This window comes from Dinoponera quadriceps, unplaced genomic scaffold, assembly GCF_001313825.1.
Source record: "Dinoponera quadriceps isolate SergipeBrazil2010 unplaced genomic scaffold, ASM131382v1 scaffold2305, whole genome shotgun sequence".
NCBI lineage: Eukaryota > Metazoa > Arthropoda > Insecta > Hymenoptera > Formicidae > Dinoponera > Dinoponera quadriceps.
This window is the reverse complement of record NW_014556411.1, coordinates 1,711,847-1,730,960: the sequence shown is the minus strand read 5'-3', so window position 1 is coordinate 1,730,960 and position 19,114 is coordinate 1,711,847. Positions and strand designations below refer to the sequence as shown.

Here is a 19,114-nt window from a genome sequence, read left to right as displayed (position 1 = left end):
TATAATAAACAAATACATATGAATGCAATAACTATATTAAATGACTATAATTGCAAAGAACATTATATTTTATATATATTGATATATATATATATATAGATTCTCTATTTAAGTATATGTAAATATAATATAAAAGCAATCTTTATTCAATCAATATCCTTGCAATGACATTTCAATATTTTGAAATAAAGTACTACCTTNTCTATTTAAGTATATGTAAATATAATATAAAAGCAATCTTTATTCAATCAGTACCCTTGCAATGACATTTCAATATTTTGAAATAAAGTACTACCTCTTAAAATGGGTCGAAAAAGAAAACAAATTTGGTTGGAAAAATGAGATATAAATTAATTGTATATATTCATTTATCAATTATAATAAATAGTTCTATAAATGTTCTTATTTTATAACTTTAAAGGAAATAGTAAATACTAAATACTAATACGCTCCCACTTCCCTCTGATAAATATTAGATATTCAAGCATAATGTTACGAGACATATAACTGTAACACTTAATATCTCTTCCTTTCACCTCTATAGAAACACAAAGTATTTGGAAAACAGATATTTTCAATCACATGTCTTACATCTTCTATAATCATAAATCACATATCATCAAGACTTATTCTTCTCATCGGAACTGTCAGAATAAATTTATATAAATATTCCGAGCTGAAGTCTCCTTTGCCGTTCGTACATTCGATGAAACACAGATATTTCATTTACAAACAATATAAAATCAAACTTCCATTATTTAGAGAACATCCGAAAACACAACTTCCGACTGTTGGTACAAAAATAATGAAATCGCACTAGTCGTAAAACTATATTTTTATCAGATCTATCTGTTGTAATATGGAAGAACTCTTTTCACACAGTGCATCTTCTATCTTGGAATATTTTCTTTTCGATTCTCGATGAGAAGATTAAGTCTTCAAAACTTCGAGAATATTCGACACCGTTTTAGATGCTTGTAAAATTCTAAAATTTTACTGAATAATACCTGAGGTGTCCATCTTTACTTTTTCCCCTCAAAATGTTTTTGAATCTTTCAATAAAACGCTCGCGTACAATTTGAAATTCTCTCGTTTATATTTTTAAACATATACAAGAGACGGCAAGTATGTTTCTTTGAGTTATCCATACCAATTATTCATGTTTCGTAATGTAAGATAACGATACTATGCCATATATATCGTCGTAATGCGCAGGAATGATTTCGGGAATACATCGCTGAAAATTAGTGGCAATTGATCCGTGGTTGTTGAATATTTACATTAAACCAACTAATGTTTCTAATCAGCCTTGCGTGGCTTACGCTTGCGAACACTGGGACTGCTGGTATCCGTTTTAGTATCCGTCTCTTTCTCACTCGCTTCAAGTTCTTCCGGTTCAGACACCTCTTCACCTTTTGCCTCTTCGGGTGTTTCAGCGAGTTCCTCTGGCTCTGACTCGTCCACCAAATCATCCCCGACGTTTTCCGAAAGTTCATCTTCATCTGAACCTTTCTCCTGTGCAGTCACTGTACCATTCTGTTTCTTTTTGCCTTGCCGAGATGGTTGTAGCGTCGGTTTTGGTGGATAAATGAAGTCAATCAAGCAAACGATAAACTACACAATTATAGACATAATTAATTTTTCATTTGTCATATATATAAAAATCTTAAATAATCCATGAAAATATATAACTCACCAAACCCATTATTCCACCCAAAATAATTGTTGCAATAGCAAATATAAGATAACTACCCCATGCTGGCAATCCAATCTCCTCCAAAAGTCTGGTGTGAATAGCCTGAAGTAAAGGACAATAATATTATATTTTTATTCAACTAGTATATTTCACTTCGTACGAATTAGAACCATTTTATTGATCTATATCAATTCTTGTATTAATACTTTACAATAAATATATATAAAATTTCATAATATATAAAGCATAAATATACCTACTCTTAATACTTGAGACAATTTAAAGAATTGACTTAAAATTGACATATGGAAGGCAGTTGGACTCTTCCAACTAGGTATTGGCTCGACTTTTGTCCATGTTTTCTCTAATATAAACTCAATCAACGAGTCTTTATCTCTTGGACTTTTATATTGCCTGAATACACCATCATTTACACTAGAATATGAAAAGAACCAAGTTTCAAGATGTGCAAAAAACAATAGGATATAATTACTTTTTAATATATAACTTTTAATTGAATATGATAATATATGAAATTAAACTAAAGAAATATATGATACATTTTGAATTGTACATATATTTATAAGTATTAAACTTACTGGAATATTGTAGGCAAAGCTGTAACCATAAATCTGCCACTAAGACCTGGAGAATTTGTTACGTCTATTTTTCCAACATTAATATTGAGTTTTTGGTCAGAACTTTCTTTCGCAAATTTTTTCCAGATTTCTTCAAGAGATTGACACGCAGGACACCATGGTGCATAACTAATATGAATATTGTAATATATCAGAAACTTCAATGAAGCATGTATCGCACATTTAATAAGGTTACTAAGTGTTTCAGTTTTTCTAAATGCAATTTCTAAATGCAAAGTCACTGCTTTATTCTCAGGACTTTTATCTACTTTCCTGAAGTATAACGTTGGTAGTAACGTTTGTATACCTCACATTATCAAAAGAATTGATAATTTCGACGTTATCTCTCTGTCAAGCTACCAATTTCCATAATTTGACGCAGAACTTACAATTCAACCATCCATTCTCCCGTGAGCATGAGGTCCCAATTGTCTTCGTTAAGCTGCACTACCAGACTATCTTGCGCGTTCGCGCTCACGTGCGCGGAAATTAGCGCAATGCAGGAAATATAAAATACGAGGCCCATTCTAACGAGCGACATTTTACCAGTAATGACTTTAACCAACACTTACCGGCACCGTGCTCAACGATAATCACCGAACAAAAGTAATCACGATTAGTCTTTGTAGTCCTAGTCCTATAGTATGGCCTGGTTTCAACCTTACGCCATCTTGAGGTGGTTCTACATGGTAGTAAATTGATTAAATACCAACTTTGGGTATGTACATACAAATCAAATAGAGATTTTCACTTTTTGAGTGAATTCTCATAGAAGATCGATGATTTTTGGATTGAGAGAAAATGCTAGCGCTTCGATGTCCTCATATTCACTAATTAAACGCAAATTAGTAAAAAGTGTGTCAGATTCTCCAATGTGATTGGGACAGCGGAAAATGACATAAACCAGCATTTGGATTACAACTACAGTTAAAGCCAGTGGCACACGATGTTTGTTTCGTGCTGAATTGCTTGCTGAATAGAAATACTGCGTTCTGATTGGTGCATTTCTAAAAATGGACGACAATGTACCAATCAAAATGCAGTATTTTCATCCAGCAAGCAATCCAGCAAATAAAAAATAATGTCTGCCACGAACTTGAAACAAGTTATATTTGGCCAATTCTCAGTGCTAATATCTCTGATATTTGCATGATATCGTGATAAAGAGAAAATTATTAAATGATTACACGCGTTCCAAAACTCTAATCAACGATTAGGCCTTTTCTTTTTTTCTCCTGATTGGTCAATTAACTTCTTCCTTGCCGGTCTTGTAATATTTTGGAACGCAACCAGTCCAGAGTCAGTGCGTATGTCGAATCCACTATAAATGTCCACTAAAAGTGACTGAAGTCTCAGTTACTATCGTACTGTTAGATGGTCTTTCACGTCAGCCTGTATGCGGGTCTCGACGATTAATTGATTAATTTTTATTTGTTTTTTCTAGTCACACATACGATTAAGATGTTCCCACAAAGTACACAGAAGAAATATTGGATGTTCAGCGATGAGGCTGACTTAACCACGTTAAGGGAGAAAACTAATGCTGATTTTATCGTAAAACACGGAGCTAACCTGACTGTAAGTGCATCCTTGTAATATCTGGTTATAACTATAGCGTTTTTTTTTTATTATCTATGGCATGTTTGCTCTTTTGCCATACTTGTCATATAATTAATGAAATTTAAATTATCGCAATGTTTTTTGCAAGTTCGCTGCACAAATATGTGCTGTGCCTATCAGCAATAGCTATGTGTTAAACAGAAAATTTTCTAAATAAATATGATTGTAATAGTTTAATTATGATTAAATTATACAAATTATTATTCGAATAGCCGGAACAGAAGGAAGAACACTTCCTTTCACACACAGAGGAACGTACACTTCTTCGTTTCTATGAATTACAACTGAGGGACTTCTGTCGCCGTTTTAATCCACCAATGCCTCGTGCCACTGTAGCCACTGCTTTACATTACTTTAAAAGGTTTTATCTTAGAAACAGCGTAATGGATTATCATCCGAAGGAAATCTTGGTCACTTGTGTTTACCTAGCATGCAAAGTAATTATCCTTGGTACCTCAATATTTTTCCACCTCAATATTGTAACCTCGATCTTCTTGTACAAATATTATGTTTCAGGTTGAAGAATTTAATGTTTCGATATCTCAATTCGTGGCAAATATTAAAGGTGATAGAGAAAAAGCATCTGATATCATTCTTAACAATGAACTGCTTCTAATGCAGCAGTTGAATTATAACCTCACAGTTCACAATCCATTTAGACCCGTGGAAGGATTAATGATTGATATTAAGGTATATAATGAATATTGTTTATCAAATATGTGACAACGATAAATAAATAACAAGTATTTTTGCAGACGAGATACATGTCTTTGGAAAATCCTGAGAAATTAAGACAATATATAGATGAGTTTTTAGAGAGGGTTTTCCTGACAGACAGTGTCCTTCTTTATGCTCCAAGTCAGGTTGCACTGGCTGCAACTTTGCATGCAGCATCCAGAGCTTCTGCAAACTTAGACAATTATGTTACTGATATATTGTTCTCGAGGGAACAATTAGGAGGAATTATAGAAGCTGTTCGCAGTAAATATATATTACATGAATTTATATATATATTCTCTTTTATATAAATTATTTATATTTAAAACTCTTACAGAAATACGCACAATGGCTAAATGTGTGGAGCCACCATTACGGGAAGTAGTAAGAGCTTTAGAAAAGAAATTAGATAAATGCAGAAACCAAGAGAATAATCCTGATAGTGAAATGTAAGTATATTTATACACAAGTTTAATATTACCACTTGTAAAAATATATTTGTACGAAGCAAAAGGGTATTTAGATACAAGCAAAGAATGCAAGAAATGCTGGACGAAGAAGATTTACAGGACAGTGAGAGGTATGCTAAAATTATTCAAGATCAAGCAGCCCACGATGAAAAAATTTTGGGAGTTGGTAAAATATTATCTCCTTCTGTTCTTTGATATGTATATACTTTACTGGTTGTAATAAAAATCTTATCTTATTTTACTGGTTGTAATAAAAATCTTACACAAGAAGCTATTCTAGAGGTCCCATATATATTTATCAGCCTAGAATTTTATAGTGACAAATTAATTTGTATTAGTTATAAACTTAAGGTATATATACTACTAGTTTGTTCATATTTTTTTTATTATACGCTCATTTTCTATTTCATAGTATTAAGAAATTTATATTATTTTGAATGTATACTCTGTATATCCTTATAAATGCATATACATCAAGAAATATCAATAATTGTACAAATTTATTGTAGACTTATTATTTTTATGTGCTCCTTAAACTAACTTTATATTGAGAATTGTATCTTTATATTGAGAATTGTACCATTATTTCATAATGAATAACTCCGTAAACAATATTAAGTTCCGCAGTAAGTGCGATTTATTTACACGTATGTATTTTTTTCGAATTAACTACAATGCATTTATATGAAATGAGTATAATATCAAGTCAATATGAATTAGATGGAGCACATACATTTATACGCAATATATTTATCTTTTATAATAACTTCTGGAATCTATTGTTTAGCATTTAAACAAATCATAATAAAATTTCTGTTTTTATTAATTTTGACATTACCCCGCATGTTAGATAATAATATGTTTTATATTATCGAGCACCGATGATTCATCTGCATAAAACTAAGGATCATGGTGCCTGAAGTCCAATCTCTGAGTAAGGTGATGCGCAATATGATTGGTCGGCATGTTTTGGAAAATAGATGATTGTTGTCTCACTGACAAATTACTGGGTAGTGGCTGTACAATGGGCAATGCAGGATGCAATGGTAATGGCGTTAAATGCTGTGGGAGAAGTGGTCCTGGTTGTGGTTGTCCCGGGTAATTAAAAAACCTAAAGAAAACACATTGTTAATATATATAAAGAAGCTCAAGATATAATTCATATTTCATAAATTCAAATTAGACTTTAACCATAATCGATCCCCAACAAAAATAGGACGGGGTGCTGGAATTCCTAGACTCGAATAATATTGTTGCGCCAATAATTCAACGTCATTAGTATACTTTCTTTTCCACTTGGTTCGCCTGTTTTGGAACCATATCTTTATCTGTAAACATTTAAATCGAAGTTTATACATTTGAAACTTTGTAGGCGATATAGAATAATTTGATATATATGCATACATATGTAAAATTATAGAAGAATGTTAGGAAGACTTGGGCAAAAAAGGATACTCAGTTGTTTAATGGCGAAAAAACGATGTAATAATCGAGATATAATTGTAATTAGTCTTTGATCAACATATAAGAAATATATTTTTAGGTAAAATAGTTGTTTTTTAGAAAAAAACAATGACCCATGGACAAAATGTTACATTTAATAAATTAATTATAGTTTTCAGATTTTTAATTTTATTTTAGATATTGTGTACAAATTTATGCTACTAAAAATAGATACAAAAACTTATAATTTATATCTCACTATTTATCGTGATCAGAAAAAAAAATATTTGCCCCGGGTGAGGATCGAACTCACGACCTTAAGATTATGAGACTTACGCGCTGCCTACTGCGCTACCGAGGCACTTAAGAATTGCTATTTCTAATAAATAAAGTGGAACATGTGATTCTGACAATACATCACGAGTATTAAACAGAAAAATGTATAAAAAATGAAAATTAAAAAAATAATATACTAAATTATTTGAAATACACAAAAAGTGTCTATTTTTTATATATTTTACAGTTAAAGAGAATAAGAGTATTCCTTTCACATGTATAAAATATGTACGCTAAAAGCATTAATAAATAAATCATTTAACAATAGTACAAATTATTTATTGAGCCATTTATTATACTAGTAAGCAACAAAATTACATCCAAAAAATCATCGAGTAATATAGAGAGTTATTCTTTAGACAATTTAGACGATCCGATAAATCGAAAAGTATTACAGAAATTGTACCAGTCTTTATCGTAACAATATGAATTTAAGAGCCTAGGTGCGCAGTATTGCAGAAAATGTCGGAAACGGTAGCCAGTTTACTTAACAATGATGTATCACGGAATACTAGGAAGTAGAATTTTGTCCTCTGTTTAGATCTAAATTCTTCTGGAAAGTCAGATCTTTCCAGAGGTAGTCGGTTCGCGAGTCACATACAGTCAGCCATGTATCCTAATTAAAAAATCGACGCCTCTCCGGTTCGTCGCCTCGACGGCGCGCACAGCAGCCGTCGCTCGGTACATTTCGTTCCGCAAGCTGCGCGACGACGGGACGTATGAGATAGGCGTGCGAGAAGAGTAGAAAAGGGGCCCCCAGAGCCGGCTCGTTAACTCTGAGAAATATTGTGACAGTTATGTCTACGGCACGACGCGTCTCTTTCTTGCCTCTGATCCGTCGTCCGATCGTTCTCTCTTGCGGGGGCGATCGCGAGGAGATAATTATCCGGCTCGTTCGCGATATTTCGACCGACGCTGGCAATTATTGCCGCGGCGAGCAACGAGCCGGCGATGACGGCGCAGCGCAATATCCGCGACGGTATGAATATTCCGGGTGCGTGCCGTAAATTAATTAGTTTAGAGCACACGCGGGTGTAAAGCGCGCGATACAAAGTGCACGACTGAGACTTATGCAACCATCGCACTCGGAGCGCTTTGTAAAAGTAATCGTCATCTCGAGGAATTGTAACCCTCCCATGCAATCGGGTTAATCTTGGAGGGTAACACCCGCTGAAAGTGTACGGTGAATTAAGGCCAATGTGAAAATAAAAGTAAAACTTAGGTAATATAGGGGGAGACATTATTTCGGGAACGTTTCTTGATACGCGTATGCTACAACACAATTACATTTAGGGCATCACATTGGAGTGCTTATATCAAGCAAATATTAAACTGTCACATTTTTATTTGTTCGATATATTTCTATCTAGATCAATAATTTTGGATGTAATACCGATTCTATACTTTCCCTATGAGCTATGGTGTTATATGGCTGAAATCTGGGTTCATTGTACATTGTAATGTAAAAAAATTGCCCTTGAAAAAGTTAAGTACTTGGGCAGAAACGTCTATCTACGACAGTTCGCTTGAAAGAAGGGTGTGCAAGTGCTAATTGGTCTTAAAAAGGGCAACCCTCCCCCATGGCGCCATGATCCGGCGCCTGAACACATGGTGCTTCGTTAAGGCCCATAATTTAGAGTCAGTTGATTTTAAGGAACTCCAAGTACAAGGAACTTAAATTCCTTCAGGTGCTGAAGAAAATGTACAGGAGTCAAAGACATTATCGCGATTTATCGAGTACATCCTGTGTGTATCGTGATTTACAGGATGTTTTAGATCAACATGGACTAACTTTGTAAAAGCGTAGAATGAATTGTGGTGAATAGAAAAATTCTCTACCATTTAGCAAACAACGTGCAAATTTCATTTTAATTTCATATTAATTATTCAAAGTAGCTATAAATTATTGATTAAAAAAGTCTTTATACATGGCTGTTTTCATTAATAACTTCAAATTTTACGTACTATTTGCAAAAATGGGGGAACTTTTTTCATCTCAATCCACTCACGTCCTTATTAAATTTTCCCATATTAATCTAGGACATCCTGTATATATTCTGGCTTCTCTCTCTCTCTCTCTCTCTCTTTGTTTCAATTAAATTTATTTGTGATATGTACATAGATGACTCATAGCATTATTAATGATTGTTGAATCAAGTAAAATCAGTTTTATGATACAATTTCTTCGAAGGGATGGTTAACTTATACACTACATCTAAAATATTTACCTGAGTTTCCGTGAGCTTTAAAGTTTTGCTCAACTGCAGCCGCTTTGCCACACTCAGGTATTTGTTTCTCTCAAATTCCGTCTCCAAGGACTTGATTTGCGCAGCGGTGAACGCTGTGCGTGGCCTCTTCTTCCTTTCATCGTCGCTAATATTGCCGGAAGTTTTCTCCTGGGTGTCTCTATCCGCCGTTGTTGTTGAATTCGCACCACTGCTGCTGGTGCACACTTCTGCAATAGCGTTTCGCATTCTTATATACCGATGAAAAACACGAGTAACATAATTTTGTCGAGCTGTATTCTTTAAATGTATTCCGCCAATCAGCAACAGCGTACATCAACGATGACGTTTATGACACTACGGAGATAAAATCGGGGGCGTTAATAATCGAATACTCGCGTCATGTAAATACCCTTTTGATGGTCGAACGTCGGGTGTATCGGACGTAAGTTATCAAACGTCGTCTGATTAAGTAACTGCAAATTACAAAGCGCTACATGTCGTCCGGCGTCGAAACGAGAAAGTAACGTAAAAGCGTCTGAATAATGGATGCGAAATCGCGTCATCATTTACTCGAAACCCGTTACTTTCATCGTGGACACCGTATCTTTATCCTTTTAATCGCTTTTGAATGAGGTTAACGCGACGCGCGCGAGCTTACACCGCTGAACGCGAGCGGGTTCCAATTACCCCCGTGGAATCCTCTTCCTCCATCAATCTCGGGCCTCTCTTTTTTGTCCGCCGAAGTTGTTTATATTTATATTTATCCCGGCTTACGAGGCGGCCTTACATGACGTCGCGTCGCTCGTCGTGAGAAATGTCTTCGGACTCGCTTTTAAGCGGCTGGTAACAAGACCGCGCTTTTAAACGCCGGAGGATCATCTTCTAATTATCTGCTCATTCGTCATCCGACGAAAAAGCGTAGCGTCGCGACGGCCGAGTGAGCTTTCACGGGACACTTGCGTCTAACGTTGGGAACGCTACTGACGCTGATATTGTTGAAATAAATAAAAATTGAACAGCGAATAATGAAGAAATTAAAGTAATAAAAAAAAAAACTCGCTACTTCTTGAATAACATTTCCTTCAGCGATATCCTCTTCAAATGAAAATACTTGTTATCTTCCAAACGATAGATAGTATTAAATATATGAAACATGTGCTCGAAAAATGAAGTTTAATATCTCACATTTATCTCAACAAGATACAAAAAGCAAATTATCCACTATGCGACGTAAAGAGTCAAAGAAGTCAGTTATTATAACAATATAATAAAAAAAAAATACTGTAGTACGTTTAAAGTTTCGATATCAAGGTTAAACTGAAGAATTCAACTCTGAAGACACTTTTAGAAAGAAACGAGTTATCTTTCTCTTTCGCTTCGTTCTTTGAACCATCTGAGCTCATTAGGCATTAGGCGTTATTTCGGTGTCGATGAATCGGAAGCTTTCCAACTCGGGAACAGAAGAAAATCGATTCAAATGGCCTCTCTTGAGTGGGCTGCACCAGCAATAAATATCTCGAAAAAACTATTCGCGGCGAAGCCGTACGGAGGAGCGCCGTTTACTGGCTACTAATTGTCAGATGGCGACGTAATTGTCGCGTTTCTCGCGCGTTTTTCCTCGCCTACAGCCGTAGTACAGAATCGTCGGCTAAAACCGTACCGCCTCTAATTCACTCTGCGCGTAACGTGCCACTGACACGCGTATTCGATGCAGCCCTCCGCTCTCGCATTTTCAAAAGGGGATCATGATAGTCGTTGAGAACAGAGTTCTAATATTTCGTATTTAGATCATCATATATTTTTTCAGCTTTTAAATATAGCCAGAATATAGTTGATCAATAATCCTGAGATAAAACGAGACATTCCTACTTGATCCGTAGGACCAATTATAAAAATGTACGTACAATTTTGCCCCATATCTTTGTTTTCGTTGTTTTCTATTGAATAAGCACACATATAAGCATTTCTATATTCAAACATTGTATATATAATATGTACAAAAAGTAACTCATTTTACATATACACACAATCATATTTCCTTTCTTTAGAAACACATGGAATCAAGAAAACTGAAAATATCAAATAATGTTCAATGAAAACGAATTACTTATCAACCAAAAAATAATCGCCGACATTGTCTATGATCTTTCGCCGGTGTCCCGGAAACATTCGTCTATCTTTTTCGCAGGAAATAACCGACTTACTGTCGAAGAAGATGGAAAGTCGAATCAAACTTTTCAACCGATCCAATATGATATGATGTCTGATGATCTAATATATAAAACTATTCTTATCACTATAGTCAAGATACTGCAAAATTTCTTATTGCTGTCGAAATGTAAATATCAATTAAACTCAACGAATTATTCTTCTAACAACATATACAATATACGATGCACGTCACGACTTGCTCGCAACCGGAAGCACGTGGAAAAGAAAAGTACGAAAAGAGTCCGGGCGTGATGCCGCACGGGTCATTTGTCGTCGGGTTTCTGACTCGGTTGCATTGACGAATGAGCTTTGAGAAGGAGCAGGAAAGGATTGGTGTAGAGAATACGGCCGCAAAAAGGAGCCGACGACATGGAGGGCAAAGGGGAGTGAAGCTTGAGAAGCGGGGACGCGTTGAACGTCGCGGAAATAGAATACCACACCCTCTAGTTTACCTAATTGCTGCGAGCCGCAGCGAACTTGTCTCCTAATTATTCGGTGACGAATGGCACGAGAACGCGCAGTTCGCGATAAAGCGCGGCTAAATCTCATTCGTCTGACGTTGCCTGCGATTTCATGCTTGCCATCGTTCGCGAGGATAATTAATTTGTGCACAAGCCGCGACGATTGGCACATCTGGTTTGGAAATGGCTCGACGAATGGACTCTTTGTTATACGAGCTGTCGTCCGAGTTCAAGAGCTTAATAATTTAAACGTTAATTCAAGTTTGTACTAAAGAGATTTTAAGAAATTGCTCAAATTACTTTTATTAATTATTTAGACGAAAAACATCACGGAGAAAAATAATTTTACTGTTGTAGCGAAACCATATTGCACAAATCATGTTGCAATAGCAATAAAATTTGGTTGGCATAATCAAATTGGCGAATTATTCGTAATCAAGATGTCGATTGATATAATTTCACGTAAAAAAATTTCATTTTTCACTTTCTGCTTTACCGATTCCGCGTGAACTTTTTCACTATTCGCGCGATTACGTAACGCTGAACGTGTGAAAAATAAAAATTACCAAAAATGATTAATGGTATATTATCGGAGAAGCGAGCCTGTCGTTGGAACAGCTAACCAACATCGTAACCTTAAAAATAATGCTATAATTTTAGAAATATTATGTTTCTTTTATCTCAATGTAGTAGTAATGGCTTCTGCTCACAGGACACGGAAATGCTTGCCGCGTGGCAAGAAGCGACGCGGCAGCCAAGAAACTTTTCACTTTTCACGTTTCCACCCTAGGGAAAAAATTACGTAATCGATACCCAGAGTTCTCAGCAGAAAATATTCTGCTGAGTGAATTTGTCCTTAGTTCATGTTAATTTGCCGTTAAAACAAAATAACGTTTTTCTACATTTACTAATTTGTTCTTACAGCAAAATAATTTGTATATTCAGCAAGATAATCTAGCGAATGGCAATTAGTATTCTTAACAAATCGTTTTGCAACCCATATAGTAACTGACGGGTTTTGCTGCGACAGCATAAAATTTGCTGTGCCAGCAAATTATTTTTCTCCGTGATACGTTACAAGAATTCAATCTAGAAACATTCGAGATATTGTTCTTCGGTTTTAATACAATATATCAGTTTTGCCTAAACGTTATTAATATATCAGGTATGTATGGAAAAAAATAATTTAGCTGTCGTAGCAAAACCATCGTTGCTATTGCATATATATTCGTTGCGACAGCAATAAAATTTAATTGGTATAACCATATTAGCGAATTTTCGTAATTAGAGTAGAAACAGTTTTGTCGCCAGGATAGAAAATATTCCGCTGGATGAATTTGTCCTTAAAACACGTTAATTCGCTGTTAGAACAAAATAGTGTTTTCTACATTTATCAATTTATTCTTACAGTAAAATAATCCGTAGATTCAGCAAAATAATCCAGCAAATAACAATTAGTATTCTCAACAAATCATTTTGCTGTTCAAATATCGGCTGACAACGATTTTGCTGCGACAGCGTAAAATTTGCCGCACTAGCAAATTATTTTTCTCCGTATGATTTATGTGCGAAAATAACGTGAGGGCATCGTGTATAAATTAATGGCGTTAATATCCGGATATTCGAGTACTTGAGTATTACTTGGAGATTACCCAAGTCTTTCAGCTATTTTCTTGGTGTCTAGCTATCCAATTATTTCAAAAATTGCCCGGATACTCGAGTATTGCGATTAGTATATCTTAAAAAATAAAACACGAAGCGAAGTCGATTGCCATTAAACCCAGTAACAGATGGTAGATGAATATTACCCGGGTATTTCGGGTAAAATGAGTTAAGTACCGGGTGGATACTCGGGTACCCGGTTTATATAAACTACCCGGTTTATACTGACAGCATTAATATGAAAATAAAACTGTTGTCCAAATCATAATGGGATCGTTCAAGAAGAAGCGCTTTTCTCTTGCATCGTTCCTCGCTCTTTACGCTGTTCTTTCACGAGAATTTACGCCACACGTTGACGGCTTTGTAGTTGGACGCGACGTCTCACATATCTCACTCGCAACGCACGACGCAAACGAGGATTGTCCTTTCCTTAGATCTCGAATTTATCGCTTTGCCCATTAAGACGTGTAAATCACGACGTGGATTCGCGCCCTCCGATGAAAATTAGTCGTCGGGGCCTCTGAGATTCCGCAAAATTAAGTCGTTTGTTTCTTATATTAATTACCCGTAAAACGCAAACAAGATCGCTTTCTACTATGTTGTGGCGACTAAGATCTGTTAAAGATGACTCTAGTTTTGGAAACCGTATAGCCTGACAGCGATCATTTTCGAAAATAACTTTAGGCGCAAAACTTATAGCGAGCGAATAACGAGGATAATGGCTGACCGGCAGTATACATAACAATAAATTAACTATAATATCGTAGAAGAACAAACAATTTCTGAATTTCTGGGTTTCGCAAAAATGTTCGCTTCTAAGTTAAGTTTTATTAAAAGAAGCGACTATTCTTCCAGAACAATCTCAGCAACTTAACATATTTTGAAAATGATACATCCTAAAATTCGCAGAGAAGTCTTGCTAGCGCCGCTCTTTTCGATTTTATTGCAAGCAAGAGAGCAGGTTTTGCTGTACTTTCATGACAGAATTAGCAGGAGACAAATAAATAGTGGACGAAGAGCAGAAACATTGAGTGGGCGTGGAGCCTGCAGGAAGTAATGGATCAAACTCACGGGCGGCAGTCCTCTCCACGCGATCTTCACGAATTCGTTACTGTAAGGAGTCGCATATGGATTTTATAACAATTAGTCCCTCTGGTGCCCGCAATAATGTTGCCAGTTAACCGATGCAAAATCGGTCTCGACGGATGGCAATTTAGTTCTCGACTGTGTCAAAGGCTTTAAATAATCTATGGAAATCTTACGACATGCTCGCACTTGCGCCGTCATTAATTAAGAAGACTATTTTTGCTTCTTATTAACACCGTCAAGATTCTGCAGATGGTACATGGTAAAAGATTCGAAAATCCTCTGTTTATTGTTACCGTGTTAATATAAAATAAAGAGACATACAAATAGCTATCAACGTTGTTTAAAAAAAATATAAATTACCCCCCTCCAACTTTCATGTTTTATTAAATATGAGATATCTCTCTTGAAATCGCAGCCTTTCTGAAAAACGTCAATTATTTGGGCGCAGTGTTAATATAAAAAATTGTACTTTTAAATCTTATCGTTCTTAATAGGATTATTAACACATGGGAGAACTATATAATTTATATGGTACTCTTGAAGCATAAAATCGTACAGATGTCAACGAAGATTAGGTTAATTTTTCTCTGACACGCCGCGCGTTAATAATATTTTAACGCCGATGTTTGCCATCGGTGAAGATAACTTTCTTAATCGTTTGATTTGAGGGAACAAATATGTACCTGAAGTGCTTCCACGATGATAAAATAACGGCATTCTCGACTGAAACAACTCTATTAGCTATTATCGACGAATTCAAATATTGCCGAAATCTTTATTCGTCCGTTTTCGCTCAAAATGTCTTTATTAATCAGGCGATTTAACAAAATAAATACAGATGTTACACACTTGTGTAACGTGCAAGCTTTCGCATTCCAGAGTTGGCGTTAATATAAATGTATTGACGGCTGCGGATTTATTCAAATTTTGAAGAAGTATACACATATGGAGTCTTCCTTAGGAAAAAATATACATAAATATTTAAAAATAAAAAAAATATATTCTTTAAAATAAATATTTTGTCATAAATATTTATGTAATTGTCTGAAAGTTTAATTTTGTTAAATAATACTTGAATAAAACTCACCGTAATACATCTCTGGTTCCGGAGATGTCGAGCAAACCATATCGGTATCATCGAGCTCAATTTCCTCCGCCATTGACATGGATGAATCGGGGGCGACAAGTATTCTCGTATCCGATTCCTTACCTGACAAATATATATATGTACAATTATTTCGCTTCATCTTTATATAAATTATAGATTTTGATACTTCTATATCATTGTCTGTGCAAAAACCTTTTAAATAAGAAGAAAATATGCATGTCGCTTCTAGACAAAAATAAATTTTTGTTAAATAATGGAAAAATGTATTATTAATTACAAAAATATGCACATACTTTAAAATATTATATTTTATAGAGAGAGATTATTTTAAATTGTGACAAATAATATAAATAAATAACACACTATTAAGTACTCATTTCGTGTATATTCCTATTATCACAAAACGAATATATTTTTCTCCTAAACCAAACAAATTTTCATAACATTTGTGAAATATATGATTAATATTATATAAAAATTAGATAGAATATCATTAATTACATTACAAGGAAAGCTTTCAGAAATGATAAAATAATTTAAGATAATAAAGAAATAAATCATAAAAATTATTCATTTATTTATATTCTTTTCAGAAAGATGTTTAATAAAGTTTAATTATAATAAATCAAAATATATCTTTTATTGCTACTTACTTTCTTGGCCGAGTGAAGATAAATCGATTTGTTGTCGGAACTTATTCCCTTCCTCATTCTTCTTACTTGGCGCTAATAATCTCTCGATACTGAAGGAGCACATCTTTGAATTTTCCGCGGGATCGCTTACTTCTTTCAATAAATCGGATTTTCTAAACTGTTCATCGGACATCTTGAACTCGTTTTGACTGAGACAATACTCAGAAATGTTCACATTTATTAGTAACATCTATCAAAACTTTTCATGCTTTCAAGTGATTATATCGCTGACATTAAAATGATATGTGTTAATATTTCATTTTTTTTTAAGTACTATTTTTATTTACTTCAAAGATTACACTTTAGTCTGCTGTCACCACTATTCTTTTTCAAACGAAGGAATTCCGTTTTTGCATTACCTAACCGACGTCTTAGACATCGATTAACCAACTAAGAAACTTCACTAAAATGTAACTGCACGATTTTAGTATCTCACACTGCAACATACTTTTTACCAGTTAGCACATTGCACTTGTATTAAACAAAACACGGAGAAAGAATGAAAACGTCGATGATCGAAACAGACAGATAGCAAGACTGGCTACATTGGTACCCCTTGATCTGTTCAAGAGATTAGAGCCGAAGCCAGCGGCTTGGGGTTGCACACGGTGTTCAACAATATTTTTTTGGCACACTAGTCAAATTCTTAGTCCCTCGAGGCGGTATTCCGGAGCCACGTGCTCAAACGTCATCGTAAGACCGACCAATCGCACCAACTTCTGGGCGGATCTTGGCAAGCACGTGCGTTTGTGGAAGGAGCTTTTAATGATCTCGTAGTGTGAGACGGTAGCGACCACTAAACGGTGGTAATGAGGTGACCATAAATTTCTGTCACCGCCCTGGAACGCCGTTTAATAATCGTGATAGGGAGCAGATGCGATGCAAAATTGATTCAGTTATGAAGTCCAACGACTTAATAGAGTTATCGTAAATTCCACGTAAAAACAACAAATTCTAACTGCAAGGATGCGTGTAGATAATTTAAGCGATCATGACTGAATTAGCTTTGAATTGGAAAAAATATTTTTGCTCTTTTGATTATTATTATTCGGCCAAATTCCTTGATTGATCAGTACAGTTGAAGGTGTGAATACTTGCAAAGCTATATAATCTCTTACGCTGAAAATAGATAACATTTAATGTAATGACTTGGCAATTGACTCGATAGAGCGTGAGACCACTTAACAATACGTTCGACAAACGTTTCTGCGCCTCAGAAATTGCTATTTTGGTGACCATTTGGCGCTGGCGGTTATTACAGCAAGAAACATCTCTCCCATGTGGCGCACATATTTACAGATTATCGTATACAACAATGAGATCATTTTAAGTGCGTTGTCCAGTGAACATGAAAAACTGGGCCTTCGTTATATTATTAGACATTGTCAAGAAGCAGTTTTTTGTCGTAAATGTACTCGGAAATTTACTTCGTGACATATTTCGATGAATTTGTCCCTACGATCAATTTTAATAGTATAGAGTGCAATTTTAACGAGATTATTATCATCGACCTATATATGCATCGTAATGCAAACTAATAAAGTAAATTATGCAGATGTGTCCATAATTTTGTGCAGTCCATTTATAATCATTGCATAACTCGGTTGAGATAGATTTTCAAAAGTATGAAATGGAATTTTCGCAAGTACGATAATATAAATATACTTGTTGAAGGCTAACATTGCTCCTTGGAACCGCCGATAGATATAGAAGCTTCATTTGATTTATTGCATGGATTGAAATTGTATGCCAATGTTCTTTAGAACCACTAGGAGGGTGTGACTAGAAGATCACGTTACCAATATATGTAGTACCATTCTAATGGTTCCTGTAATGTTTTATGGCCGGAAAACCGAAACCTAGAATAACTAATAAACCAAAGTGTTTGTTAATTTCACACTTAATTGACAAGTGACTATTGACAGTCAGGATGGTCGTAAATTTTTATTTCTTCTAAATATGTCCGCCGTATAATGTGACACATAGAGCGACAGGTTCCTGGCGCTTGTTTTCTCTCGTCTTGAACATATTTTTGGAATCATATTTCGACATACGAAAAATCTCTACGTTGCAATTTTGTGTCCGTTGATCATCATATTATATCGCATGTTTAGGGGAATTATTAAAACACAATTTACGATGAATCAACAATGTTTTGTAATGAACACATATGATAACGATATAATGTTTATTTCCATTAGTATGCAGCAAATCTCTCTCTATATCGAATTTTTCTGTTCTTCTTTTACATTCGAATCTTGTTTTCAAACAATTAAACTTGTTATTATAAAATTCTCCCTGTTACTTTCTATGACTTTACGCCATATTTCAGGGGGTATGGATTTCTTAAAACTTGATTTAAAGATTTAATTTGAAAACAACGAAATCAACGAATTTTTGAATATCGTTTGTTGTTCGACTAAATATGGTGAATAATCGAACATGCAAACTTACTTTCTATAACTTTTAACAATCATTATATTAACATAAAGGCTAGCACTGATATAAAAAGAACAACGTGACACATTATTATATTAATTATTACATATATTAATATTATATAGGGAATTAAGAAAAAAGAGACAATATCATAAATTGTTTTATATTTATTATTTTAGGCATCAACAGAACCAAACCCTTTGTGTCTTGTGCATTTACTACCATCAGAAAGTAAACATTCCTATCTATTATGAAATTCACATAAAGACATTTACGTAGGCAATATTCCATACACTGTTTATCT

The 19,114-nt window shown here is 34.7% G+C and overlaps 3 protein-coding genes and 1 non-coding gene across 4 annotated transcripts; 1 reads left to right on the top strand and 3 right to left on the bottom strand.

Moving 5' to 3' along the window:
• Window positions 1–1,072: 1,072 nt before the first annotated feature.
• LOC106747307 (thioredoxin-related transmembrane protein 1) lies at window positions 1,073–3,012 on the bottom strand. Its single transcript, XM_014624703.1, has 5 exons — window positions 2,724–3,012; window positions 2,296–2,463; window positions 1,957–2,131; window positions 1,697–1,798; window positions 1,073–1,614 (listed from the first exon to the last, which is right to left on the bottom strand). Exons 1-5 carry the CDS (start codon window positions 2,873–2,875, stop codon window positions 1,300–1,302), a joined length of 912 nt encoding a protein of 303 aa, XP_014480189.1. The 5' UTR covers window positions 2,876–3,012; the 3' UTR covers window positions 1,073–1,299.
• A 647-nt stretch (window positions 3,013–3,659) lies between these two features.
• Window positions 3,660–5,411, top strand: LOC106747308 (cyclin-H). The gene is made up of 6 exons (XM_014624704.1): window positions 3,660–3,912; window positions 4,167–4,391; window positions 4,471–4,644; window positions 4,710–4,935; window positions 5,009–5,120; window positions 5,195–5,411. Exons 1-6 carry the CDS (start codon window positions 3,796–3,798, stop codon window positions 5,334–5,336), a joined length of 996 nt encoding a protein of 331 aa, XP_014480190.1. The 5' UTR covers window positions 3,660–3,795; the 3' UTR covers window positions 5,337–5,411.
• Window positions 5,412–5,877: 466 nt separating this feature from the next.
• On the bottom strand, window positions 5,878–16,927 carry LOC106747312 (homeobox protein ceh-19-like). The gene is made up of 5 exons (XM_014624710.1): window positions 16,333–16,927; window positions 15,659–15,781; window positions 9,149–9,375; window positions 6,333–6,469; window positions 5,878–6,252 (listed from the first exon to the last, which is right to left on the bottom strand). Exons 1-5 carry the CDS (start codon window positions 16,559–16,561, stop codon window positions 6,042–6,044), a joined length of 927 nt encoding a protein of 308 aa, XP_014480196.1. The 5' UTR covers window positions 16,562–16,927; the 3' UTR covers window positions 5,878–6,041.
• Window positions 6,873–6,945, bottom strand: Trnam-cau. Its single transcript has one exon. It is a non-coding gene; the product is annotated as a tRNA-Met (tRNA).
• Window positions 16,928–19,114: the final 2,187 nt, after the last annotated feature.